We start from the raw sequence: 25,550 nt of genomic DNA, 5'->3' as shown, positions 1-25,550 counted from the left end.
CTGGAAATCTGCCTCCAACTGAGGATGCTCAACACTTGAAAATTTGGCCCTCATAGGACATAGTAAGGGCTATATCCTGCCCTCCGCAGTACACAGTGCTTCCACTGATCTGAAATCAGCTGGTGAGCTCCTGCTGAATGTTCGAGTGAGCCGGAAGGATAACGTGTGGCCATCATGCCCACTGCTCCGTCAAGCAGGGGTTTGCACCCTAGCTTGGGAGCAGGCACCCACCTTTACACTCTGAACGAGGCTGTTGTAAAAAGCTCTGTGGGGTTTCATAAAGCAGCCTGGGAAGTTTGCAGAGTCAATAGCTGCTGCTTATCTGAGGATGATGCAGGCTCAGGCGTAGCTGTTGAATTTGAATTTTCAAACTGTATTGACCATCTGGAAAAAAGATCTTAACTGCTTCACAGGGCACTCAGTGGGAGGGATTCGTCACCAGTGTGCAGAGTTTTCCCAGGAACACGTTTCTCCCAGCCCTGAAAACAGGAAATGAAATGCGTTCAATGAGATTTACAACCAACGGACCCTTTGCATGAGGTCATATTCGTGGAGCAAAAAATCCCTAACGCACTTGGGGAGTCCAGGAAAGAAATCTCCAAATTCCTAACGGTTTGGCTTTTGAAAGATGGATGGTAACGAACAGCAGAGCTGAGATTTTCCCCTCAATTGTCCCTCTGGACGTGGAACAGGTCCAGCTTTCCCTTTATTCCACATGCAATGGCTTCATCCCATCTTTCTGGCTTAGTATTTACTGTTGGGTTTTGAGATGGAAGTCGCAGAGTGGAAGTGCTCTCTAGCCCCTCAGGCAGCTGACTTCCCCTCCCCGCAAGACATGTGCTTGGTGTTTCGCAGGGAGCACCCTGCTCTCCTCTGTGTGTCTCCATCTCTTGGCGTGAGCAGGGGAGGGGGCTCCCCCAAGCCGCTTTGAAAGGCTGACTTGACAGACACCAGGGGTCTGTGTCAGATCAGTGCTGGCTCTCTATGCCATTGTCAGCAGTGGGGCAACTCTCGGAGCAGTGGAGTGGATTCCCACAAAGGGAACTACAGGAAATCTTCCTGAGGGTGGAGAATAGTCTTCCCAGGGAACTGGGGGCCTCCCCACTGCCCCATGGACAAAGCACTAGAGAGTGGTGCTGAGAGGAGCAGCCCAGCGTTGGCCCTTGGGAGAAGGGGGCAGATGGGACCTAGCAGGGTTTCCCCATCTATGCACATGCAAAGAAGTTGTGGCACACAGGGACAGATACTTCAGCCGTTGGGTCAGGATGTGGGTGGGGCTGTTCCAGTGGCTGCTGGGAGCTGTACAGTGAAAGGCTCAGCTCATTTTGAAAATGGATCTTTGACGTTTCCAGCCCTTAGACAAATGAGATCTGTGTTTGCTGCTGCTAACATCCGCGGGGATGTATGCGGCACTGTCCGAGAGCACACAGAGCGTCTCTGTGCCCCGCCACGCTCAGTCCAAGCACAAGGAGCACACAGCAGGCTGGATGGAGTGACGAGCCCAGGGGAGGGAGCGAATGGGAGGCTGGGCTGCTCTGTTTTGAAACAATTGACTCCTGTTGGCTGGGCAGCAGAAGGGAGCCCAGAGGAGGGATTTGTAGCAATCTGAACTAATTCAAACACTGCTGCACTTGCACAGCAATGCCAGGCGTTCAGGAGGAAACCTGCTTGTGGGTTTATTTTTCCACATGGAGTCCAACAGCTTGTTCCCCACGTTGCTGAAACAACACTTAGCTCTATTTTATTGGCCTGGTTAGAGTGCAGTGTGAACATCATTTCAGTGCCCTGGGGCATCAGGGGTGTGAATTCCTCCCTGTCAGTTCAGACCAGTTGGGGCCCATCTCCTGTATGATTAGCTGCTTTCCAGCTCCCTGGGTACCCTTTTCCTGTGTTTGCCACAGTTCCACGGAGCTGTATTTCCAGGTATTGGAGGTTTGGTAGGGCCCATAGGAACTGGCACTCTGCAGACCTGAGGGACAGTTTTCTGACAATGGCGGAATGTCTGCTATGGGCCAGTTCACCTGTTTTTTCTCCATGTCAGTGCCCCAATTAATTCACAACTTCAAGGGCCAAATTCTGCACTTAGATTTGAGGGCACAGCTCCACTTCGTGACATGAGCTCCCAGACTTCTCACGTGCCCAGTGTATCTGAGGCAATGAGACCATTGAGATAAGGCCATTAATTCTCAATAAACTACAGTCTGTATGAAGCCATGTCTTGTGCTCCTGGCCTCGTGCTTTGGCTCATATGTATGTTGATAAATTACAAATAGGCGGGTTGACTACTTGAAGTTTGTAGAGCTGCAAACAATAGGTATTAAAATACTCTGTTCTGGGAGTTATTTGAGAGAAGTTCTCTGGCCTGTGTTGTACAGGAGGTCAGACTAGATGATCACAATGGTCCTATGTGGTCTATGACTCATTTTTAACCAGAAGCAGCCTGTTTTCTAATGCCTGTGCCATTTTGGCCCATAGGAGGACAGCGCAGACCTAAAGTGTCAGCTGCATTTTGCGAAAGAGGAGTCAGCTCTGATGTGCAAGAAACTAACGAAGTTAGCCAAGGAGAATGACAGCATGAAGGAGGAGCTGGTGAAATACCGCTCCTTGTACGGGGACTTGGAGAGCTCTCTGTCCATAGAGGAGCTGGTGGACTCCCCTCATTCGCGAGAGGCAGAACTGAAGGCTCATCTGAAGCTCGTTGAGGAAGAAGCCAACATCCTGAGTCGGAGGATCGTGGAGCTCGAGGTTGAAAACCGTGGGCTGAGGGCAGAGATGGATGACATGAAGGGACAAGGTGACAGAGAGCTGATGGGGCAGGACATTCGGTTTGCTTTCTCCTCCACCAGCTGTGGGGACTCTGGGGAGAGCCAGGTGGAACTGAGGCGACACCTGCAGTTCGTGGAAGAGGAGGCAGAGCTACTGAGGAGGTCGCTGATGGAGCTGGAAGACCAAAACAAGCTCCTCATGAATGAGCTGAACAAGTACAAGTCGGACCACGACCTGGACATTACCCTGTCGGAGGACAGCTGCTCGGTGATCAGCGAGCCATCTCAAGAGGAGCTGGCCACGGCCAAGGTGCAGATCAGTGAGCTCAGCGGCAAGGTGAAGAAGCTGCAGTACGAGAACCGCGTGCTGCTCTCTAACCTTCAGCGCTGCGACCTGGCCTCCTGCCAGACCACGAGGCCGATGATGGAGACCGACGCTGAGGCTGGCGATTCTGCGGACTGCATCCCCACCCCTCTCTGGAGAGAGGTGCCCATTGGAGGAGAGAATGATGCCAAGGACCGCCCTGAGAGAGGGCCCAGCAATGGCAACGGGAAGTCTCAGGACAACAGCCCCACCCGGCTGTTCAAATCCAAGGACTTGGAGACTCTGCTCGGCATCCGGGACCAGGCCGCACTTGTTAGCAAAGCCATCGACGTCTTGATTTCTGACTCCAATGGCTTCACCTCCAGCCTGAAGGTGTGTCTGGACAATGACTGCATGGATCTGGTGCTGAGTGAGCCAGTGGATAACAATAGTGAAAGCACCAGTGACTCCAAGCTGATCAACATGATCTTCGTGAGGCTCCGCGTCCTGCAGCAGGAGCTGAGCTCCTTCATGAGGAAGGTGGATCACATTGGGGACTGCTGGAAAGAGCAGATGGACCCTTTCTCCTTCCTGCCCAGCTGCGGCGCCCAGGACTCTCCCAAAGGAGCACTGCACAAAGAGCACAGCTCCGACTTCCAGGTAGGGTGTTTTCCATGTCATTGCCGTTCCCGTGCAGTGGTGGTTGCTTTATTTGCCATGCTGTTTCTCCTGCTTTAACAAAACAAACCCCACCTATAATGTAACCTCCTTTGTGCCTCTCTAGAGTGAACTACAAACTAACAACAACTCACTGCATGGTAATGAACCCACAGACAAGATAGGACTCTGCTCTATCAGAGTGTGCGTAGCGGGGAAGGTGGAGCCCTGGAGATTGGGCAGGCAGAGGAACACTGTTTTGGGTCATCGTCACTTCAGAACACTTGGGGCATGGGGTGGCTGACACTGAGCCTGTCCCCAGCCACAGGGTAAGGGCTCTCAAGTACAGTCCTACCTCAGCATGCCCAGGGTCCGTCCCAGGTGAATGCACTGTTCTGCAGATCCAGCAATGGCTGCATGGTCTGATGCCAGATTCCTGTCATGGTGAAACATCCCCAAGTGAGCTCAGTCCCTATCTCAGCGAGGCGGGAGGCTCGTGTGAAGTCAGTACAGTGCATGGGAGAGAGGGCGAGGGGTGCTGTCCTGGGTCTCCAGGATCCAGGTGGCACCCCACCTTACAGCCAGATGCGGCACTCTTGGGGAGAGAACTTCCCAGCCCCTTTGCTAAGTGCTGCAGAGAGAGCCCAGGAGCAAGAGACTTCAGAGTGAACATATGAAAGGCAAATTTAGTAAGACTCTGAGCATGTCCTCTTGTCCCCGGGGAGCAGCCCCTCCATGCCGCTGGAGCAGCAGAGTGTGGCTTGGCCCAAAGCACACAATCCCCTTGAGATGCATGGTGACGCTCCCCTTGAGGATCGTCTCCAGCAGCACCATCTCCTCACGGCATGGACCCTTGGCCACCACCATCCAGAATCTGACTCGCTGGGAGTGTGCCAAAAACCCTGAGTTCAGGCTGTTCCCAAAACCTGCCAGCATGCCCTACCTCCCCCTGAGCTCCACATCACCCAGCCCATGTGCAGCAGGAGGAGGGGGACCATAGCTGAGAACTTGCAGACTGCCAGGGGAGGGTAGAGGGCTCCGGGCTCTGAAGAGGGAGCAGATTTCCAGAGGTGGCCGGGTGGCAGTGCCCCTTTCCGAAGCACACTCTCATTTGTTCAGAGTTCTATTTTCCTGCATGCTGCTGGGTTTTAGTCCAACCCAGCCCAAACTCCCCACCCCACCAGTCACTGCATGGCACCATAACTGGGGTTTGCACATTTTTTCCCTTTCTCTCTCCCTCACCCCAAACAATCCAGCCCACGTGTCTCCTCATCCTGTGTTTCCTTTTGTTTTCCACATTGTCTTATGCCACGGTGCTGAAGCTCCTCTTCATCTTCATCCTTTTTGTTGTCTTGTAGTTCTTTGCTGTTTCTGAGACCCATTGTTTTGTTTGTTTTTCTTTTCTTCCCGCCCTTTTGGTTTGTTCTCATTAACTTGCCCATGCATGCAGCAGCCAGACTTTAGGGACGGCCCGGACTGGGACGCCGCGGGGAGCCGACCCCATGACCTGTACTGCAGCAACAACACCATGGACGTGGACTCCAATGTGAAACTCCCCAGGAATTACAAGCCCTACCGACCTGACGAGAACGACTCCTATGTCACCGAGGTAGGTGAGCAGAGGGGCGGGAGCTCCCCGCCCTGCAGGGGATGGGGCTGGCCTAGGAGATGCTGAGTCAGTGTGGGGAGAGGGAAGGCCAGAAGATGTGAAAGGGGAGGCACTGATGTGGGGCAGGGGTGGCTATGCTGGGGCCCTTGGGGATCCCCCATGGGAGAGCTCTTGGCACCTGTGTTCAGCAGGCCCACGGCCCAGCTGGGTGAGAGGGAGCACAGGCCCAAAGAGCTGCTGGATCGCTCTGAAAACTGTTTTCTGGAGCTTTCCAGATGTGGATGGGGAGAGCTCCCCTCTCTCTGTGGTAAATGGGGTGATGGGGGAGAGCACCGCAGAGCTAGTGGGGCAATGGGGCAGACCCCTTCTAGAGAGCAGAGACTCCAGCTAGCAGGCTGTGCCCTTTCCCATGTGCCAGCACTGCCCGGAGGGGAGCCAGTTGTCCTGGGAGGAGAGGAGGCTGTGAGGATCCCGGGCTGCCATAAAGTCCTGCAGCCCCTCTCGTGTCTTGGAGCTCAGCCAGCTGGTGATATGGGCACTGCAGGCACGCTGCTCCCAGCAGGACCACTTCCCTAAGCAAGCAGGCGCAGTGTGACAGAGGGACAAGCAGCATCAACCTGAGTGTCCCTAAAATGCACCTGACCCATACATGACTGGGGTCTGTGTCTGTTAGCTGCTGTAGGGGAGGGGGCTTCCCCCTCTCACGATCTCCCACCTCTCTGCCCAGATCTCCCTGTGTCTGTCTGACGCTGGGAGGGATTCTGATTGCTTCTCCACAGGCAGGAAAGTGCTGCCAGCCCCAAACAAAGAGTGCCTTGCCCAGAGAGCTCCCTGTGCTTTCTGCAAGCTGCCCACCCAGTGCTCCGTCTTCCTGACATGAAGCCTGGGGTAGTTGGCTTTCCATGAGCTCTGGGAAGCGTGTTTGCACCCTGTCTCTGAGCCGCCTCCTCTGTGCCACGGGCTTTGCGCTTCTCTGGCGCAGCACCTTCAGTGTTACCCTCTGCTGAGCCAGCCTGTGGATTTGTTGCCAGGTTTAGCCCTGACCCAGGGTGGTTTCATGCTTTTATGCCCAACTCACGAAGTATCCATGGACCCAGCTCTTCTGCAGAGCGTATGGAATAGTCTGTCTGTGTCTCAAGGACGGCCTTGTATAGCACATGGTACATTTCCGCAGCAGCTGCTCAGGTTGCAAGGCAAAGCTGTAACAAATTCGAAAGGCCAGTTCCCTCCTCATTTCAGCTCCATGTGTGGTTTGCAGCAGGGGCATGTAACCAGGTGGAGGTTTAATTTGGCCCAAAGCTAACTGTGGTTTGGCCTTTGTGGCAGAAGATGGAGCCATGACTAACTGAGAAGCCCTGCCTCTCCCCTCCCCAGTCACTGCCCCAGAGGTAGGGTCAGGGCACTCACAGCACGGCCCTGCCTCAGGCACAGCCAGCAGGGCTCTGCTCCCTGGTCCTACCTCCACTGTCCACGGTGTCGCTGGTGTGATTGGCAGCTTGGTCCGTCCCCGTCCCCTCTGACTGGTAGTTCTGTGCTGCTGGGCCCAGTGCCCTCAGCCGCCTCCATTGTCCTTGTGCAGTTGGCATGAGCCCTGACCCTTGTCCTGGGCTGCCGGGTAGTAGGGTTTTCCCCAGCCTGGCCTAAGGGGGTTTCCCCACCCCCTTAACACCCTCCTGCCCCCACCTGCTGCCCCTTCTGCCGAGGCTGGGGGCTGCTGAACCCACCTGCTCTTCATTGCCTGCTCAGCCTGACTGTTCGCAGCACCCCACTTGCTGCTGCCTCAGCTCCCCTGCAGCCCCAGTGATGCGCACCCTAGGGCAGGCATGGATCTGGCTCTGTGTGGTGTTTCTGCCGGCTTAGTGCTAGCTCTGTGGCCCTGCCCCTCCCTGGTAGGGGGCATTCTGGAGCAGGAGGGGAATGGCTCTAGGTATGGCTGCAGCAGTGATGCAAGGCAGGGCCTGTGTTGGAGGTCTCCCCCGCTCCTGGCTACCCCTCAACAGGGGGGAACAAACTGCCCCCCCAGCCCTGCACTGGCCAGTCTCTCCAGAGCAGGGTCTGGGTTCTGAGCTGCGCTGGCATGAGTCTCATTGCTGCCTTTCCACAAAGCGGCGTGTTCCTGCCAGGCTGGCTCTGCTGACGGGAATCTCTGTACAAACTGGTGCAGTGTTTGTGTCCTGGCCTCCGGGTGCAGAGCCCTGCTCCACGCCCGGCTGGTGGCTGGAAACCTTGAGCTGTGCCACCTGGCGTGCTGCTCCTGTCAGACCCGGGGAGGGCAGAGCTTTGGGAAAGGTTGGCGCCATTGGCCTGGGGCTGCGGATCTCGGGGGGGGGCCCTGCTTCCAGACAAGCGGGTGTGGGGCACCCAGCCAGCAGTAGGGCTGTTGGCTCAGTTGCTCTGAATTAACCAAGGTCCAGACATGGAAAAGGGGCCTTTAAAATATGGGGCTGGGACCCCAATGGCAGGGGATGGGCCCGATGGCTCACTAGAGGTCCTGTCCCTCCCTAGGGATCCTGTGAGCAGCCACCTACTGCCAGGCATGTCCAGGGAGGAGACCCTTGGAGGGACAGGTGCACTGGGAGAACAGAGCTCCTGGAAGGGGAACTTTCCAAGAGGCCGGTTCACACCCCAGCCTCCAGCGTGTCTCCAGCAAGCGCTGCTCAATGTGGCTCTGTCCCTGCACCACCCTTCAGCTCCTGGGCCAGGCCCGGTGTCTCCGAGCTGCTCCCTGAGTGCAGTGTGACTCTGTGGCTAAACCGAGAGGGATTTGGTTAGGGCCCGGGTGAAGGCCCAGCCTTTCCAAACCACTGCTTGGCTGCAATGGCCTGAGCTCCCCCCGTCCCAGCAGCAGCACGATCAGGGCTGGGGCCTTTCTGCTCTCATATGCCCTTGAGCAGTGTCTGCCCCGAGGCCCCAGTAGAGCAAATGGCCACCTGCCCCAGGCTCCGAGTCCCTGTGTGCCTGTCTGCAGCCCCTCCCAGGCTGGCTAGTGAGGAACCTGGCGGGAAGGACGTGGCTTCTCTGTTTTAAAGCTGGCTCGGCTGCGGGGCAGAGCGGTGATGAGCTCAAGGTCACCGCATGTGTCATGAGCAGAGACCAAGGGTGCAGGCTGGGGTGGAGCCCAGGAGAGCTGAATCCGCCGCCCGCTCCAATGCACTGGCCCCCCTGCAGGCTACTGTGGGCGTTGCTCTTCATGGGAGAGGAACAAGGCCTGGGCGTGACGAGGCACCAGGGGACTGACTCTGTCCACTGCCCATGCAGATCAAGGAGCTGCAGCTGGTGCTGGCTGAAGCCAACGAGAGCCTGCGGGGCCTGCAGGAGCAGCTCGCCCAGGAGAGGCAGCTGAGGAAGGAGGAGCTGGAGAACTTCTCCCAGAAGATCTGCCAGGTCAGTGAGAGGCGCCGCAGGGAGCTGCTGCAGCGACCCAGTGTGGTCTGTGCCATGACCGTCTGCCCCTGCCTAGGCTGGGAGTGACTGGGGGGCAGCCAAGAGCCAGGCTGGGCCTTGGGGATAGTCACAGAGCTTGGAGGAGACAAGCACAGAACCCCACCCCACTCCCAGCACCTCCTGGGCAGGCACGAGGCAGCCACTGCCTGCCCAATCTGCTGGGGAGGAGAGGGCGAGTCTCCGTGAGAGCTTGTGACCATCAGCTCCTTCAGAGGAGTGTGCAGCACCCAGGGCCCCCGCTAACTCGAACCCTTCTTCCCCAGCACTGGCAGAGCCGTGCCACAGCCCCTCCTTGAGACCTTCAGCGTGCCCAGGGCCCGTGGGATTGCCCCCTCCCCCCGCCCACCAACATGCCTGGGGCCTGTGAGATCACTCCCCCTTTCCCTCCCCCACCAGCGCACCCAAGGTCTGCAGGATTGCCCCCTTTCCCAGCCCACAAGCACGCCCACGGGATCACCCCCTCCCAGTGCAGCTGGGGCCCGCAGGATCCCCCCAGTGTGCCTAGGGCCCGTGGGATCACTCCCTCCTCCCCTCCCCCAGCACACTTGCGAGATCATCCCCTCCCTCCCCTCGCCCACTAGTGTGCCCGGGGCTCTTGAGGGGCGCACACACTCCCCATAACCTGTCGTCAGGGCAAATATCCAACAAGTCCATATTTCTCCCCCGTCCCCACTGCTGCGGCCCACAGCTCCCTGGCACAGCACCACTATCTCCAGAGGCAGGTGACCCTGCTCTGGGCCCTCCCTCTTCCACCGCCTGCTGTCCTGGTGCCCATGGGGCCAGGGAATGAATGACAGCCCTAGGAGCTCTGCTCCAGCCTCAGCCCCTCCCCACCAGGGGCCTAACCCCCCCAGTCCCACCACCTGCACAGATCCTGCAGCAGCACCCCCTCGCGTGGCTGAGGGGAGGATCCTTCTCATGGTGCTCTCCCCCAGCTGCAAGAAGACCAGCAGAAGGCTCTCCTGAGGCGGGAGTTTGAGCTGCAGAGCCTGAGCCTCCAGAGGCGGCTGGAGCAGAAGTTCTGGAGCCAGGAGAAAAACCTCCTGGTGCAGGAATCTCAGCAGTTCAAGCAGAATTTCTTGCTTCTCTTCATGAAGCTCAAGTGGTTCCTCAAACGCTGGAGACAGGGGAAGATCCTTCACAGTGAGGGCGATGGCTTCTTGGAGGTAGGACATGCAGCCAGGAGCTCCCATCCCATAGTCTGCCGGGCACAGGGCTGCACTTTCCCAACTGGAGAGACCTACAGCAGAGTCTGTGCAGGCAGCCAGCCATGTGGCATGGAGTGGAGCCGATCCCACCCTTTGTGACCCTTCATGTAGATATGCAGCCTGGAGAGCTTGTGGGCCGCAGCCTGAGAGGGAGCTTGGCGTGCTGGGACCTGCAGTCTCTGGGCTATCAGCTGGGTAGAGTCAGCATTGCCAACTCCCATCACTTCTGGCCTGGGGAGGGCCACTGTAGGGACTATGGGGGTCAGTCTGGCTTAGCCGTTCCTTCCTCTCTCACATGGGACTGCGTATAAGGTGCCACCTGGTGCCACCCTCACGCTCTGCAGCCCCCTAAGAGCCCTGCTCATTTAACCCAGGTCACTGCAGGAACCAGCTGCTAGGCAGTAAAGTCCTGCAGTGTCCTGAGGTGAAGGGCCCCGTGGCCCATTGCTGGGCAAGCTGCTCCCTGCCCTGTGCTCTGTCCTGGATGGTTTCTTGCATCTGGGTGGTGTCCTGTGTCCTGTCTCACACTCAACGCCCCCAAACTCAGTGGGTTCAGAAAGGCCCCAGGCTGAGGCTGTGTGTGGGGACAGCCTGGGCAGTGCCAGCAAAGGTTGGCTTGTGCTGGATGCTGCCCTCTTTTCTGCAGCAGCTGGGCTGGGCAGCTCGGTGCAGGGGGAGGAGTGGGAGCAGCATGGAGACGTGGGAGCAACAGCAGGGCTAATGGCTCATTGCCTTCGGTGTCGATTGTTCTGTGGGCAGAGTTGGTGCCTGGCACAGGGTTTTTCTGACTGGGGCATGCTGCTGCAAAGGGCCACGTCTGCCTCTCAACGGTGCTGGCTGCTGGAAACCTGCTGGCTGTTACCCGACGTCAGCTTGCACTCAGCTCCCCAGCAATGGTCACGTGCTAGGGAGGAGGTCACAGGGCAGGAAGCAGGAGAGTCCGGAGCCAGCGTAGGTCAGCCTTCAGACTCCAGCCCTGCATCCAAGCAGACAGGCTGGGGCCTGTTAGTCTCCGGGCTGCACCTCTGCATCATTACTGTTCATGTGCACGTCCGTGAGACGCCCATCTACATGCCACACTGGGGCAGCTGCTCCCTGCTCTAATGCCAGTTAAGTGCATACTGCCCCTCGGGGAAGCTTGCCCAGCACCTGTCTGTGCCGGGCTCTCGTCCCTCGCTTCTCTGAGAACTAAACTCATTCACAAACGAGAACAAATGACGTGCACAGAGTGTGCAGCCTCTGGACGGCAGCGACTGTGTCTGAGGCTTGGTAACAACAGCCTCTTTATGGCCCGGCCTTGTGCTGAGGCCAGAAGATGACTATGCCCTGGCACGAGGCTGCAGTTTCTGGTGCCTGGTACGGAAGAGCAGGAAACACGAGCTGGGGAGGTGCTGAGACCAGATCACCCCCACCCCACAGCTCTGCTGAAGGCCCTCAGTCTACGTGTGCAGCTCCTCCGTTACTCTAGTCCTGGGTATCACACACAGCTCTCCTGGTGGCCCTCCTTCCCAGCTCACAGTCACCTCCTATCCCTGGGCTCTGCTGGGTACAGGCAACCTTGGGTGCCAGCTTCTCACTGCCCCAGGGCCCCTTCCCCCCACTCCCCTGGGCCAGGAGCCCCTTGTCTGCCCGTGGCTGGAGGCTGAGGGGGACCGAGCTACCTCCCCTCATTGTATCTGGTCGTGTTTCCAGGTGAACAGCATGAAAGAGCTGTGCCTGCTGATCGAGGAGGAGGAGCTCACCCCACAGCAGCAGGCCGATAACAAGACGTGTGCCGGAGACATCTGGACCCAGAACACGGTGAGCTGGGACCCTGGCACACCTGCTGCAGCAAGCGCCCATGCGCTGAGCTTGGAGCGGTGGTGGTGGGGCAAGTGCTCTGTAGTCTCTGGGTTCAGCCTGGTTCCCTGGGCACAGGCTGGTGCCTGACATCCCCCATCCCTTTCCCACTCAGTTCTCATTTCCTGAGAGCCGAGAGCACCCAGGACCAGGAGGCTGTGCGGAGCCAGGCTGGGGTAGGAGGGTGCTGTGCCCATGGGAGTTCAGGCAGCCCGGGGCCCTGTGTGTGTCTTCTGCGGCAGCCCCTCAGTCGTGCCATTCTGGCCCCTCTCCTGGGCTGGCAGGAAGGACTGTGGGCTGGTGTGCTGCACCCCAAGCCCAGCACCGGCGGCCCGGTCAGACTCTGCCATCTGGGCAGTGAGGCCAGGGGCCCTGGTGTGTGCTGGGAACCAGGGCCAGAGCTACAGTGCAGACCACTCATGCTATTTGTAGGCATTGGGGATTGATCGGAAAGTGTTAATGCCGCGCAGACGAGCCGAGGTAATGTGGCTCCCAGTGCTGGTAGGTAGGTGGGTGTTCCTCAGAGATCGGGGCTGCAGATCCTGTGCAGGGGTGGGCAGGTCTGTACTGGAAACATCACCCACTGCTGGGGGCTGTGGAGAGGCGTTCATGGGGGGGGGCGGGGTTGAGGCTGAGTGGGGCTGTCTCTGAGCCTGGCCCAGCTCAGGCCTATGGGCACGGGTCCATGTTTACATTGGAGAGCAGCAGCCATCCAGATGTCTGTGCTTAGCCCTTGTAAGGCAGAAGCTGGATGGGGAGGGAGCCTGCATGCAGCTTCCAGGCTGGGCTCTGAGCGACACTGCAGTGCTGGGCATCTGTCACCAGCTCCCCCTGCCAGCAGGATATCCCATAGCAGGCAAACATGGTAGCTGGCTGTGGGGTAAGCTCTGGCCGGCCGGAGTCTCTGCACCAGGCCATTACGCTTTCTGTGTCATGTAGAGCAAGGGGCTGGGCCTGACCAGCAAACTCCAGGCCTAGTTTGTGGCAGAGCCGCTGTGTCCTGTGGGCTCCGGCTTCCTGCTGCTCTGTCTGCTGAGAACAAGGTGCCTTTGAAGCCTGCCTCCTTACTATGAAAAACACAGCGTCTGGGTGTAGCTGGCAGTACAAAGGAGCCTGAACTTCCCATCCCTGGGGCTGCACACCTGGCTGCCCTGCCCACAGCGCTAGCCCAAGATCTCACAGCGGAAGTGCCAATGAAGAGACACCCTCCTCCCCCCACTTCAGCGTGTGAGGTTCTGCTGGGAGCCTCCGTGGAGCGTGCCAGCCTGCGTGCCCCTCTGCCCTTGTTCTGCAGACATTCCTCCTCTTCTCTGATCCTCCAGGGACCCAGGAGGGCCTGGGGTCAGGGACGACCAGGGGTGCTGGGAGAGGCCCTGGGACTGCACCTTCTCAGCACTCTCACATGGAGACTGGCCTCCCAGCCACCGGGCAGGCTTGACCTTCCTGAGACCGCGGCAGCTGGGTGAGCTCAGTGGACAGGACCAAGTTCTGCAGGAACAGGCGCCTGCTGCAGCTTCCTGGGGTCCTTCAGCCCAGAGCTGGCTCCAAGTTTTTTGCTGCCCCAAGCAACCAAACCAAACCAAACCAAAACAAAAAAAAAAAAAAGCCAGAGTGCTGTCCCCTGAAAAGTGCTGTCCCCAAAGGGCCAAAATGCCACCCCTTGAAAAGTGCTGCCCCAACACATGCTTGGAATGCTGGTGCCTAGAGCTGGCCCTGCTTCAGCCTGTGGGGTTGGGGGAATGGCCTCTCACCCTCCTCAAAGGCCAGGGAGGGGGTAGCCTCTACATGCTGAGTGCAGGGCATGTGCACAAGCTGTCTGACCCCAGGGTGGCTAGGAGGGGTCCGTGCACTGTTTCCCAGCCTTCTGCCCCGGAACTGCTCCAGCAGGGGCGGGGCAGCGGGCGGAAGCCAATGGGCAGAGAGAGCAGATGGTGGTGGAACACTGAGCTTCTGCTGAGCTGAGTCATGTTCTCCAAACTGGTGCCAGGCGAAGGGGAGAGGACAGCTCCCTGGAGGCGGGCAGTGCTGCCGAGGGAGCCCCTAGGCATTCCCCAGGACTCCTCTGCAGCCTGACAGCTTCGCAGGCCGGTGGGATGGAGGGTTAGAGCCCAGTGAACGGGGCAGGGGCTGCAGCCGTTTTCTGCCCTAGCATCAGGGCTGGCTCCAGACCCCAGCGCGCCAAGCGCACGCTTGGGGCGGCATTTTGCCGGCAGGGCAGCAGGCGGTTCCGGCGGACCTTCCGCAGTCATGCCTGTGGGAGGTCCACCGGAGCTGCGGGACCAGCGGACCTCCCGCAGGCATGACTGCGGAGGGTTCGCTGGTCCCGTGGCTTGGGTGGACCTCCCACAGGCATGACTGTGGAAGGTCTGCCGGAGCCGCCTGCCGCCCTCCCAGCGCACCCTCCTCAGGCACGTCTGCAAGAGGTCCCCCGGAGCCGCGGGACCGGCAGCGCGCTCCCTGCAGCATGCCGCCCTGCTTGGGGCGGCCAAATTCCTAGAGCCGCCCCTGCCTGACATTTGCTGGTTCTCCAACCTGACTGCCTGGGCCCGGCATGGATGGAGGAACACTGGCCTGCTGCACACAGCAAGGAGTCTCCCAGCCCTCCAGCAGCTGGCCAGGGTCCTTCTCCCCTTTGTATGATGGGGACTGGGGTGGAGGGGATTTTTGGAGCAGTCTCCCAGTCCTGTGCTCTGCCCTCCCAACTCTGCAGCCTACTGGCATGGAGGGCCTCAGGGTTACTTCTGTGTCCCTTCCCCCTATGGGATCATCAGTCTCAGCAGGGGGGTTCTGCAGGAGGTTTGATGACCATGACAGGAATCCGATGTGTATTGCAGGGTGCTTCTACTGCCCCTCGCTAGAGTGCTGGACTGGAGTGAACCTTCCTCCCCCAGGTCCCTGGGGTAGGGGCTGGACAGCCCAGCTGGCTCCAGTGCTGCTGAACTGGCTGTAGGGCAAGGCACATTCTTGAAACTCAATCCACGGGAGGAGGCAGCACAGCCTAGACCAGAGCCCTGGTGCCTGCAGAGCTGCCTCTTCCTGTCCTCGTTGCCTGGTATAGACAGACACGGGGCCCGCGGAGCCCTGCGCCCACTGCTACTCCCCCCTTGCAGATGTCTGTGAACAGCTGCCCAGGCTCACGCCTTTCTTCCTTCCCCTGCCCGGCAGCCCAATGAGTACGTCAAGACCCTGGCAGACATGAAGGTGATCCTGAAGGAGCTGTGCACAGAGCTGCGTGAGGAGAGGCGGGGCATGAATGAGCTGCAGCTGCAATTTGCCAAGGCCAAGGCTGCCTGGGAGGTAGAGCGGACTGAGCTCAAGTGCCACATCGCCCAGGTAAGAGCAGCAGACACGCACTGGACTCTTGGAGGTGGGGGGTGGGGTGGGCATTTTCCTCCTTTGGCTTCCTTCCTCCATCACCCTAAAATCCCTGCTTTGGGATGACCCTCCTTCCAGGACAGCAGGATGGCCCCAGCAGACCTGCTCAGCAGGGCTTTGAATGCGATGGCAGCGTGTGCTCAGAGCCCAGCAGGGCAGAGCACACTTCCTGGTGCTTGTCTAATATCAGAGGGTCTGGGAGCTGCAGGAGATGTCTGCAGGCTGATAAACTGGGCTGGGGCAGAGGATGAAAGCAGTGCATTGTGGGAATCTTAATTAGCAATCTCTGCCTCTGCTGAGGGAGTTTCTATAGCAACAGAGCTGACACTGAGAATCCAATTGTTGGAGTAAATGATGCCCATTATTTTCCTTGCAGGGATTGCTGGGCTGGGGACCCAGAGCAGGTGGGAGGAGTATCCTGGCTGGAGAGATCCCAGACAGAAGCAGGGCTGGCTCCAGAGCCCAGCGGGGCAAGCACCTGCCTGGGGCGGCCCTTTCCCGGGGGGGCGGCAGGCTGGGCCGGCGGACCTGCCGCAGTCATGCCTGCGGGAGGTCCACCGGAGCCCCGGGAGCAGCGGACCTGCCGCAGGCATGACTGCAGAGGGGACGCTCGGCCGGCGGCTCCAGTGGACCTCCCGCAGGCATGACTGCGGACGGTTCGCTGGTCCCGCGGCTCGGCTGGACCTCCCGCAGGCATGACTGCGGCAGCTCAACCGGAGCCGCCGGACCTGTGAACTGCCCGCAGCTGCGGGAGGTCCAGCCAAGCCGCGCGACCAGTGGACCCTCTGCAGTCATGCCTGCGGGAGGTCCGCTTCTCCTGCGGCTCGGGGGCGCCTCCCGGGCATGACTGCTTGGGGCGGCCAAAAACCTAGAGCCACCCCTGGACAGAAGCTGGCTGCACGTGCAGTGAGCTTTGAGGGTGCTCAGCAGGGACCCTGGCTGAACAGGATAGCTTTCCAGCACCACTGTCATGAACTGGGATGTGGGCCGCCAAGCCTAGTGGTTGGAGCAGGACTCAGGCACCAGAGTCAGGAAGCCAGTAGGCAAGTAGGGAACAGACTGGGCAAGCCAGGAACAATGCTGGGAACAAGCCAGGATCAGGGCTGGAGCAAGGCTAAGAGCAGGGCAGGCACCAGAGAGAGAGCAGCTGCAGCCATGTGTGATGAGCACCCAGAGATCATTCAGTCCTTGCTGTTGGGTGTAAGAGCAGGCCTGGTGACCTCCTCAGCCAGTCAGGTGGAATAGTCCATCAGGTGGCCCTGCTGTGCTCGTAGGCTGTCCTGAGACTGAGCAGGTGCAGCTGCAAGTCCTCACTTCTGACAATCACTCATTTTGGGAGATAGTAAGAGGTGGTACCCGCCAAACTCCGCCCATAATCCATGCTACACCCACGTGTGATGCCAAAATGAGGTGCCGCTTGCGGTGGATTGGTCGGCAGTTTTCAGAAATTCCTTGAGTGCTGATTGGCAGTGAAATAGTCAACAGCGTTGCCATCATTAGACTGTAGGTTAACACTCATGGAGCTGCATGGACCAGCTCCCATCTCTGAGTTCTTTTGTCAGGCTTTCTGCAGACTCAGGCAGACACCACCACATCTGTGACACTAGGGTCACCTTTTCAACCAGGAGGCTCAGTATTTATCTTAGGGACTCCATCTCATGTGTGTCACAAGTAGAAGGAAACAGCCCGACCTGGTGAATCAGCCTGGGATCAGAGAATCAAGCTGGGCTTTTTCCTATGCATAGGAAACCACTAATAAAGGCTTTGTAGCTAACTTTGCCCTGCATGGCCCCACTAGTCAGCAGGCATTAGCACAGGGGTTGCTGAGTGGGAGCGAGTGAGCAGACTCCAGACCCTTCTTTGTCAGCTGTGCTGGCTGGGCAGGGCTGCCAGGAGCACAGACTGATTTTAGTCCTTAAGAACAGTGGCTCGGACTCTGATCCACACACTGCAGCGGGAAGGGCTGTTTCTGAGCAGATCTGCACTTTAAGGCGAGCAGATTCCAGTGACATTCCTGGCCCATCTAACATCAAGAGTCCATTATGCTAGCCTTGCAAAGCCAATTCATCTGGCAATCAGCCCGTTTTCCTAAAGCCTGGAAATACTCGCCCAGTACATGTCCACTCTGTGGGCTTTCCCAGAATCGGTGAACGTGCAGTCCCTTAGCCGTGCAGGGTCGATGTCTCTGGCATACAAATATTCATCTCCAAGCTGTCGTGTGCTCAGAGCCATGCCAGGCTTGCGTGCAGCTCAAAGCTTAGTGCTGAGATCAGCAGAACCCAAACTAGTGTAAATGAAGCCTGGATTTATGGCCTCATTGGCTCCAATGACCGGACACAATAAAGGCTGGATGATCACAATGCCCAGGCTTCAGGAGACTGTGTTACTCGACAGATTCATTTGGGGAACCTTTTCATGGCCAGGTGCTGCAACTGCACCTGAGCTTGGGAGCTGGAGCCAGCGTGTTGACAAGACCTTCCCTTGGGGGCGCTGTGTGGGTCCCATGGGTCACATAGGGTTGCCAGGTGTCCGGTTCTAAACCTGAATGTCTGGTTGAAAAGGGACCCTGGTGGCGGTGCTGACTGGGACGTTAAAAGTCCAGTCAGTGGCGCAGTGGGGCTAAGGCAGGCTCCCTGCTTGCCATGGCTTTATGTGGCTCCCAAAAGCAGTGGCACGTGCCCTCTCCAGCTCCTATATGTAGGGCAGCCAGGGGACTCTGCACGCTGCCCCTGCCCCAAGCGACCGCTCTGCAGCTCCCATTGGCTGGGAACCACGGCCAATGGGAGCTGCAGGGGCAGTGCTTGCTGATGGAGTAGCATGCAGAGCCTCCTGGTCGCACCTCCGCATAGGAGCCAGAGGGAGGACATGCCGCTGCTTCCAGGAGCTGCTTGAGGTAAGCACTGCCTGGATCCTGCACCCCTGACCCTCTCCCACGCCCAACCCCCCTGCCCCAGCCTACATCTCCTTCCTGCCCTCCAAACCCCTCAATCCCAGCCCAGAGCACCCTCCTGCACCTCAAATCCCTCATCCCTGGGCCCACCCTAGAGCCTGCACCCCCAGCTGGAGCCCTCCCCCTCTCCCCCATGCCCCTGCCAAGCATGGTCCCCCTCCCGCCCTCTGAACCCCTCAGTCCCAGCCCAGAGCACCCTCCTGCACTCCAAACTCTTCATCCCCAGCCCCATCACAGAGTCTGCACCCGCCCAGAGCCCCCTCCCGCACTCTGAACCCCCCCAGTCTGGACCCCCCTCCTGCACCCCAAATCCCTCATCCCCGGTTCCACACCAGAGCCTGCACCCCCAGCTGGAGCCCCCACTCCAGCCCAGTGAAAATGAGCGAGTGAGTGAGGGTTGGGAGAGCGAGTGACAGAGGGAGGGGGGATGGAGTGAGCGGGGGCGGGATCTCAGAGGAGGGGCAGTGCAAGGGTGTTTGGTTTTGTGCGAGTAGAAAGTTGGCAACCTTAGGGTCACACCAGGCACCTTTGGGGATATCAGTAGCCGGGGAGCCGAGCTTGTTTCTAATGGTGGTTAACCCTGTTGGGAAAGGGGCGCCCTCTGTTGTGGGGGGCATTGTGAGGCGCAGTCAGCGGAATTGCAGCCAGCCTGGAGTGTCAGAGACCCTCTCCAGCTGAGCAGGCTGTGTGTGCTGGTGATTTGCAGGCCGGGGGAAGGAGAACAGTTAGGCCATTAGGCAAACACAGTGGGCGAAGCTGGGAGACCTTCTGCCAGACCTGCCATCCAGCAGCAGGGCCAGAGAGGCTGCAGCTATAACGTTCCCCATCTCGGAACTGCAGCTGTTTCCCGGGTGCCTTTCTGTCCCCTCCCGAGCATGCGATGGGCCCCACGCGGGCGCCTGTGCCAGAAAATGGAACGGCTTCCCGCGGCACTGTTACTAGTAAAACAGTCAGTTCTGTAAATGGAGAGAGGCCAAGCTCAGCCCTGGGAGCAGCTTCGATATGAATGTAGCACCCAGCATGGCCCATGGCACCTTGCCTCTTCGATGCACCCTGCAAACCACCACCACCACCCTGCCTTGCCCTGGGGGAAGCTCCATGTTACCCCGTTCTGTGGAGGGGAAATGGAGGCCCAGAGAGAGTGTGACATGCCTCCAATGTCGCAGTCAGTTCTCGAGCCCCGCTCTCGGCGCTAGCCATTAGGCACGCGCTCGTTCTCTGTTTTTAAGCCTCTACGGTTGTAACAAAGGTGCCTGTGGTAATGTATTAAAATCCAGGTTTAGGTGTTGAGAGCTACATGTGCATTTGAGTGCACGGTTACCACAGCTGTTTGCACACTGGGGTAATTGTGCAGCATCACGTGCCCAAATACAAAGGCAGTTTTGCATTCCTGCTTCTCAGCCTGTGGGCCCTGAGTTTTCTGGCACTCCCTGGCCATTGAGATCTGTCTCACTGCAGTCCTGGCTACTCCACTGCTCAATGGTTCCCGCCCACTCCAAGCTGGTGTCTGATAAGCTAGCTGTGTTCCTTTGGCCACTCTGACACCAGGGCACCTTTTCTGTCCCGTCATCTAACTCTTACTGCTTTGGAAATGTCCCGAGGCTACTGGTTGGTTTCATCCCCATCACACTGAAACGCTGAGCTGTCTGGGGCTGGGGCCGTGTCAGTGTGATACTAGCATAATGTGATTGTCAGGGCCTGCTCAGAGACGCACTGGGCCCTAATGAAGTCATGAATAATAAACCATTTGCCAGCCCCATGCTCCAGTGGTATCATTCTTAGGCTTTCCTCCAGACTCTAGTATCCCATAGTGTCATTGCACTGGCTTGGCTTTATGCATCCGCGCAGCATCCAGACCCATTTATCGTCAAGCTTAGAATAATCATTTCCCACTCTGCTGTCTGAGCTGTTGTTTGCCAGAGGACTTGAGCCCTGCCCTGGCTGCCTGCTAGCTGGACCCTGCCATGTTCTGTAATGGTATTGCCTTGTCCACCTCACTGGGGTCTGTGTCAAACCTGCCCTCAGATGCCCTGAGCTCTGTTCTCTTCTCTGATTGCTTTTCCTGGGTCCTCATCTCCCTTTTGCAAGGCAGATCCATGAGGAACTAACTGAGAACCGAGTTTGGTTTACACCCCAAAATGGCCAGCTGTTGTTCGGTGCTACCTCCCAAGGCGCTGGACACTGCTCGAGGGGTTAGCCCCCTAGCGGTGCCCCAGCCCGTATTGCCGAGCCGATGTTCCTGGCAGTAGCAGCATCTCTTGCTGATGCTCTTTCTGAGCAGCTGTCAGTGGCTTCAATCTGCCTCTCAAGCCATCACGTGCTTAAGCCCCTTGTGAGCTGTCTGAGCTGCTGAGCCCAGGATGAGACACACATGGATTCACACCTGCTCGTGAGCTGGCCTCAGGGTTTGGGGCCACTTCTGCAGAGGGGGTGTTCACCAGGTCTCTGGGAGATCCTGGGTATCGCATCCCATGCTTGCTCCCTCCAGGGCACAGGCATGGGCTGGCTTTGGGCTCTAGGATTTCCCATAGCCCGCCTTAGCCCTGCCTTCTCCCAGTGTGGCCCCTTCCTTTCAGAGTGCAGCTCATCTGTGTCCAGGCTGAGGCCAGCCAGGAGTCTCCCTGCTGCGCTGGAAGCGGGCAGCCTCCTGCTCTCAGCCTGAGTGCTGTCCCTCTCCCAGCTGTGGGGTGTTAGCCAGCCTGTCTGCTGAGCACTGCTCTCACTGCCTGGCCTCTGTACTGTATTGTGCAGGCACCACGTGATCCCAGTCCCATTCAGGTTGTACCTTGAAACCCCTGTGCCGGGTTCTGGGCCCATTCCTCATGCAGCACTGGAAAGGGCTAAGCCCTGGTTTCTTTTGCCCATTCCTGGTGTGTGCCCAGAGAGGGGCTCAGACACTGCCACAGGGAGCATGGTATGACTAGATAATGAGACAGAGGCAAGCTGAAGATCTAATGGTACCTTTCCTGAAAAATTGGGGCTAACTAACCCTGGGATGCTGGAGGCTGAGGGTCCTACCTGGGGAGTGTTTGTCCCTGTGCAGTCACTGCCCAGCTGGGATTTGGCTCGTGGCTTTGAGAACCAGCACCGTCCATGAGGTCCCAGCCAGTGATCTGCTGTAAAGATCTGTAATGCCCCCTGCTCATGCCCATGCCTCTGAGCTGTGTTCTCCCTCCCAGCCAGCCCTCCAAGAGCCACCCGGTCACAGGCTGCTAGCACCTGAGCTTGCATGTTCAGCTTCGTGCGTCCCTTCTGCATGACCCTGGCTGCAGCTGCCCTCCTGTTCCTTTAATAAAGAGACTGTCCCCTTGTGGGCACAGCAGCTCCAGGAGGACATGCCGGGAGAGGCTCTGGAAAGCTGACTCAGCGATAGCCCCCTGATCCAGCCCAGTGTTAGCAAGGGCTGGTGGTTGGCAAGCTGTAATAATCCGCTGGAAGCAGGTGTGTCTGCGCTCTGATCTCTCCCCTGGATTCCCTACAGCTGGAGTCAAAGGTTGGGAAAGGGGTCCCAGAGCGAGCCCCATCGGACTGGAAAGTGGCTCTGAAGAGGGAGCGAGAGGAACACCAGCACCTCCTGGCCGAGTCCTACAGCGCGGTCATGGACCTCACCAAGCAGCTGCAGATCAGTGAGAAGAACTGGAACCAGGAGAAGCTGGAGCTGCTGGACAGGTTCAAGGACGAGCAGCAGCAGGCAGAGCAGCAAGTGAAAGAACTGCAGAACAAAATCAACCAGGTGGGGGCGTACCCGCGCGCGTTCTGCTCACTGGAGTGTGCATTCCCACGTGTGTACATGCACGCGCGCCTGAGCTCTCACTCACAGAGACGCTCATGGGAGCATTGCTCCTGCATGTGTACACATATACGCATATGCATGTGAGCTGGTGCTTAGAGATGCTCCCAGGAGCATCCTCTCATGTGCATGCATGTACGAGTAGCTGGGCTCACTCTCACAAAGGTGCTTGCAGCTCACAGGGATTTGTGTGAATGCACGGATACACCCAACCTCTCACGCCAGTGCTCTCTGCTCCCATTAACACACAAGCACATGCTCGCATGAGCGTACGCATGTACACCCACTGCCATGCATGCTCCCACGCAACTGGTCCCGGCACGCTTTTGCACATGCTCACATGACACTTGCGTAGTGCACACTCATAGGAACACGCTCACAGGAATACACATTCACACATCGCCCCAAACTGCTCTCAGAAGCCCCTTCTCCCGCGGGCAATGGCTCACGTTTTGTGGTGACTGGGTGAACGCAGGCCCTGCACTCTGCTAGCAGGTTTGTCTGATCCCCAGGGTGGAACTCGTCCCCTCTGCCTTTGGCTCACCATCCCCCCATTGCGGGCCTGCCCCAGTCCTTAGATCTCCCACTCCCCATGCAGCAGTCCTGTAAGCTCCCCAGCCCAGCCATGTTCCTGCAGCCCAGCCCAGCCCTGGTCCTGCCCTGAGCCTGAGGAGTCCAGTACGTTCCTGGCCGCTGGCCGAGAGTGCTCTGGGCCATGGGAAAGCCATCACGCTGCTGAGCCTCAGTTCAGCCGTCGCTGCCTGCAGGCAGCAGCTGCTCTAACGAGGCCTTGTCAAGTGACTGGTTCCTTTTCTGTGTGATTCCCAGCTGCAGAGGGGAGCCGACCGGTGGGCCATGGAGAAGCAGGGCAGCAACTGGAAAGAGGTGAGCAGGAGAACAGCTGTGCCCTGACTGTTGAGGAATGGGGGGTCGCCAGCTGCTTCCCAGGGAGTGAGCTGGGCATGGGCCTGGATCCTTGGGAAGGCGGAGCAGCTGCCTTCTGAGAGGAGAAGCCCAGCCCCCTTGCCTTGGATTGGGGTGCAGCACTGCATGCTGGGACTCGTCACCTGTGTTACAGTCATGCCCCGCACACAGCTGTGGTGGGGCCCCTCTGTGCCAGACACCAACATGCCAGTCCCTGCCCCAGAGCACTCAGTCTGACCAATCCGCTCCCTTGGATTGTGACTGGACCCTCACTGGGTGTGGCGTTTATGTAACCCTTGGCACCCTGAGATCTCAGAGGGGGGCCATTGTTACCAGGCAGGTTAATGTGGCATTAAGATGATGGGCAGGTTCAAACATAGGGCCCTACAGTTAGAGCCCTGAATACGTGGCTTTAGATCCAGGCTTGCCGAGCGCTGGCAGCTCTGCCTGGCGCCATGGGGGCTGTATGTCTCTCTCCTGCAGATTTAGGTTCCTAACTTTAGGCTCTCAAGGTGAAAAGTTCTGGCTCAATGAGGCCGGGAATGGAACCCAGGCGTCCTGGCTGCCAGATGAGCTGTACTGTCACTTGGATACAGGTGAGGTGTAGCTCCTTTGCTCCTGGGAAGTTGCCAGTGCAGCTCCTCGGTTTAGAGTACCCTGGCCTGACGTACCATTCCCAAGTCCAGATCGTGTGCCAGCGAATGTCAGCGCTTCCTCCTGTGTCGTTCTAGACGCTCAACGAAAAGATCACCGACAAAGAGACCGTTTCTGAAACAGACCCCAAGGGAGCCAGTTTAAAAAGGTGAGACACACACCCCCAATTGGTACAGGGCAGCCCAGCACTGCTCACTCCTCCTGGGGGGTGGGAAGAAGCTGAAGGGTGGGGGGGTGAGTGCAGGAGCCTCAGCCCAGGTCTGCAACTGGTTGGTGAACGTAGGCTGATGGGCTCACAGCCCTCCTTACAGGTGTCCCATTGCCAGGACCCCCCCAGCTCACCTCCTCAGTATCTGATGGCCTTCACATCTATCTCAGTGGGCTTGTGCTGGGGACCTGCTTCCCCCTACAGACTCTGGGGGGAGGCTGCAGCTCCAACCCCTAGAATGGTGCCCTGCAATGTTCCCTCCAATTTTTTCCATCCCTGTGTGGAATGAATTTTGTTAAGTGCACCAATATCAAGTTAATGTGTGGGTGGGCGCCACTAGTAGAAACCAAAAACCCAGCTATAATATATATTTTTAAAAAGTTACCGTGGGGATAATTACTCCAGCCAGGACAGGTTGAGAATTTTAGAACTCACTACTCAAAGAATTAAATTTAAGCATAAGAGAGAAATAAAATTATGAAATGCACAGACCAGTCAAAAAACTAAAATAACAACACTTTGAAAGAATAAAACTACAGAGAATATATGTGCATTGCAGGAAGTACCAAGAAGTAACAATAATAACAACACAAGTATGTGTTGGGAGGTGTGTGTGACAGAGACAGAGACAGAGAGAGAGTGTGTGTGTGTGTGTGTGTGTGTGAGAGAGAGAGACAGACAGACAGAGACTGTGTGTGTGAAAGATAGGGCCCTACCAAATTTGTGGCCATGAAAAATGTGTAATTGACTGTGAAATTTGATCTCCCACCGCAAAATCTAGTCTTTTATGTGCTTTTACCCTATACTGTACAGATTTTACAGGGGGAGACCAGTGTTTCTTAAATTGGGGGTCCTGACCCAAAAGGGAGTTGCAGGGGGGTTGCAAGGTTATTTTAGGGGGGGTGGGGGGGTTGTGCTATTGCCACCCTTACTTCTGCACTGACTTCAGAGCTGGGTAGCCAGAGAGTGGCTGGGCGCCCAGCTCTGAAGGCAGCACCACTGCCATCAGCAGCAGTGCAGAAGTAAGGGTAGCAGTTCCATAATCCCCCCTACAATAACCTTGCAGTCCCCCCTCCCTCCTCCCCCCCCCCCCCCCCACACTCCTTTTTGGGTCAGGATCCCTACGATTACAACACCATGAAATTTCAGATTTAAATAACTGAAATGAAATTTACAATTTTTAAAATCCTCTGACTGTGACATTGACCAAAATGGATTGTGAATTTGGTAGGGCCCTAGTCAGAGAGAGAGAGAGAGAGAGAGAGAGAGAGAGCACGAGCGTGCATGCGTGTGTGCGCGCGCAAGCTGCTGGGGAAGTGTATGAGAGGCTGTGCGTTGTCCCTTTAAGCAGAGAGGCACTCACCAGAACTCAGACCGCAGCAGCTCCGTCCTGCTCCTGAGCCCTGTCTCCCTATCCCTGCTCTGTGGAGATGGGTTACATGGGCATGGGGGAGAGGGACACCCTGAAATCAGCATCCCAACCCTGCACTCCCCTGCTGTGCACAGCAAGCAGGAGGGTCCTGGGAGCAGCTGGCCAGGGGCTCGAAGGCAGAGGGCAGGAGCAATGCAGCTGCAGAGCAGTGGGGGGAGGGGCACATGAACACACGCGATGTGCGCGGCACTTGATTGACTCTTGGGCAGCAGCGCAGCTTAGAGGGAACACTGGTGTCCTGGGGTAGAGAGGTGAACTCGGCTTCTCCTCCACAAGGAACATGAGCATAAAGCACCGTTATTGGGCAGGGGCTGGGAGATGCCCCAGAATCCTTTGCTGCTAGGGAACTCCAGGGTGTTACTGTGGGAGGGATTTGGCGGGGGGGCTCACT

The 25,550-nt window shown here is 57.8% G+C and overlaps 1 protein-coding gene across 4 annotated transcripts in view; it reads left to right on the top strand.

Moving 5' to 3' along the window:
* The window catches only part of SOGA1 (suppressor of glucose, autophagy associated 1), an 89,607-nt gene that overhangs the window by 46,620 nt on the left and 17,437 nt on the right, over positions 1-25,550 (top strand). For 2 of the 4 annotated variants that reach the window (XM_044986230.1, XM_044986233.1), the window contains exons 5-13: positions 2,476-3,729; positions 5,177-5,335; positions 8,594-8,719; positions 9,715-9,945; positions 11,680-11,787; positions 14,992-15,159; positions 21,633-21,884; positions 22,770-22,826; positions 23,597-23,667. In XM_044986230.1, the coding sequence (XP_044842165.1) occupies positions 2,476-3,729; positions 5,177-5,335; positions 8,594-8,719; positions 9,715-9,945; positions 11,680-11,787; positions 14,992-15,159; positions 21,633-21,884; positions 22,770-22,826; positions 23,597-23,667 (2,426 nt within the window). The remainder of the gene's footprint in view (positions 1-2,475; positions 3,730-5,176; positions 5,336-8,593; positions 8,720-9,714; positions 9,946-11,679; positions 11,788-14,991; positions 15,160-21,632; positions 21,885-22,769; positions 22,827-23,596; positions 23,668-25,550) is intronic. The other 2 variants (XM_044986231.1, XM_044986232.1) reach the window with 2 other exon arrangements.

The sequence above is a fragment of the Mauremys mutica genome, chromosome 13 (genome assembly GCF_020497125.1).
Source record: "Mauremys mutica isolate MM-2020 ecotype Southern chromosome 13, ASM2049712v1, whole genome shotgun sequence".
In the NCBI taxonomy this organism is placed as follows: Eukaryota; Metazoa; Chordata; order Testudines; family Geoemydidae; genus Mauremys; species Mauremys mutica.
Note: the sequence above shows the minus strand (reverse complement) of the source record. Positions and strands in the feature narration are given on the sequence as shown.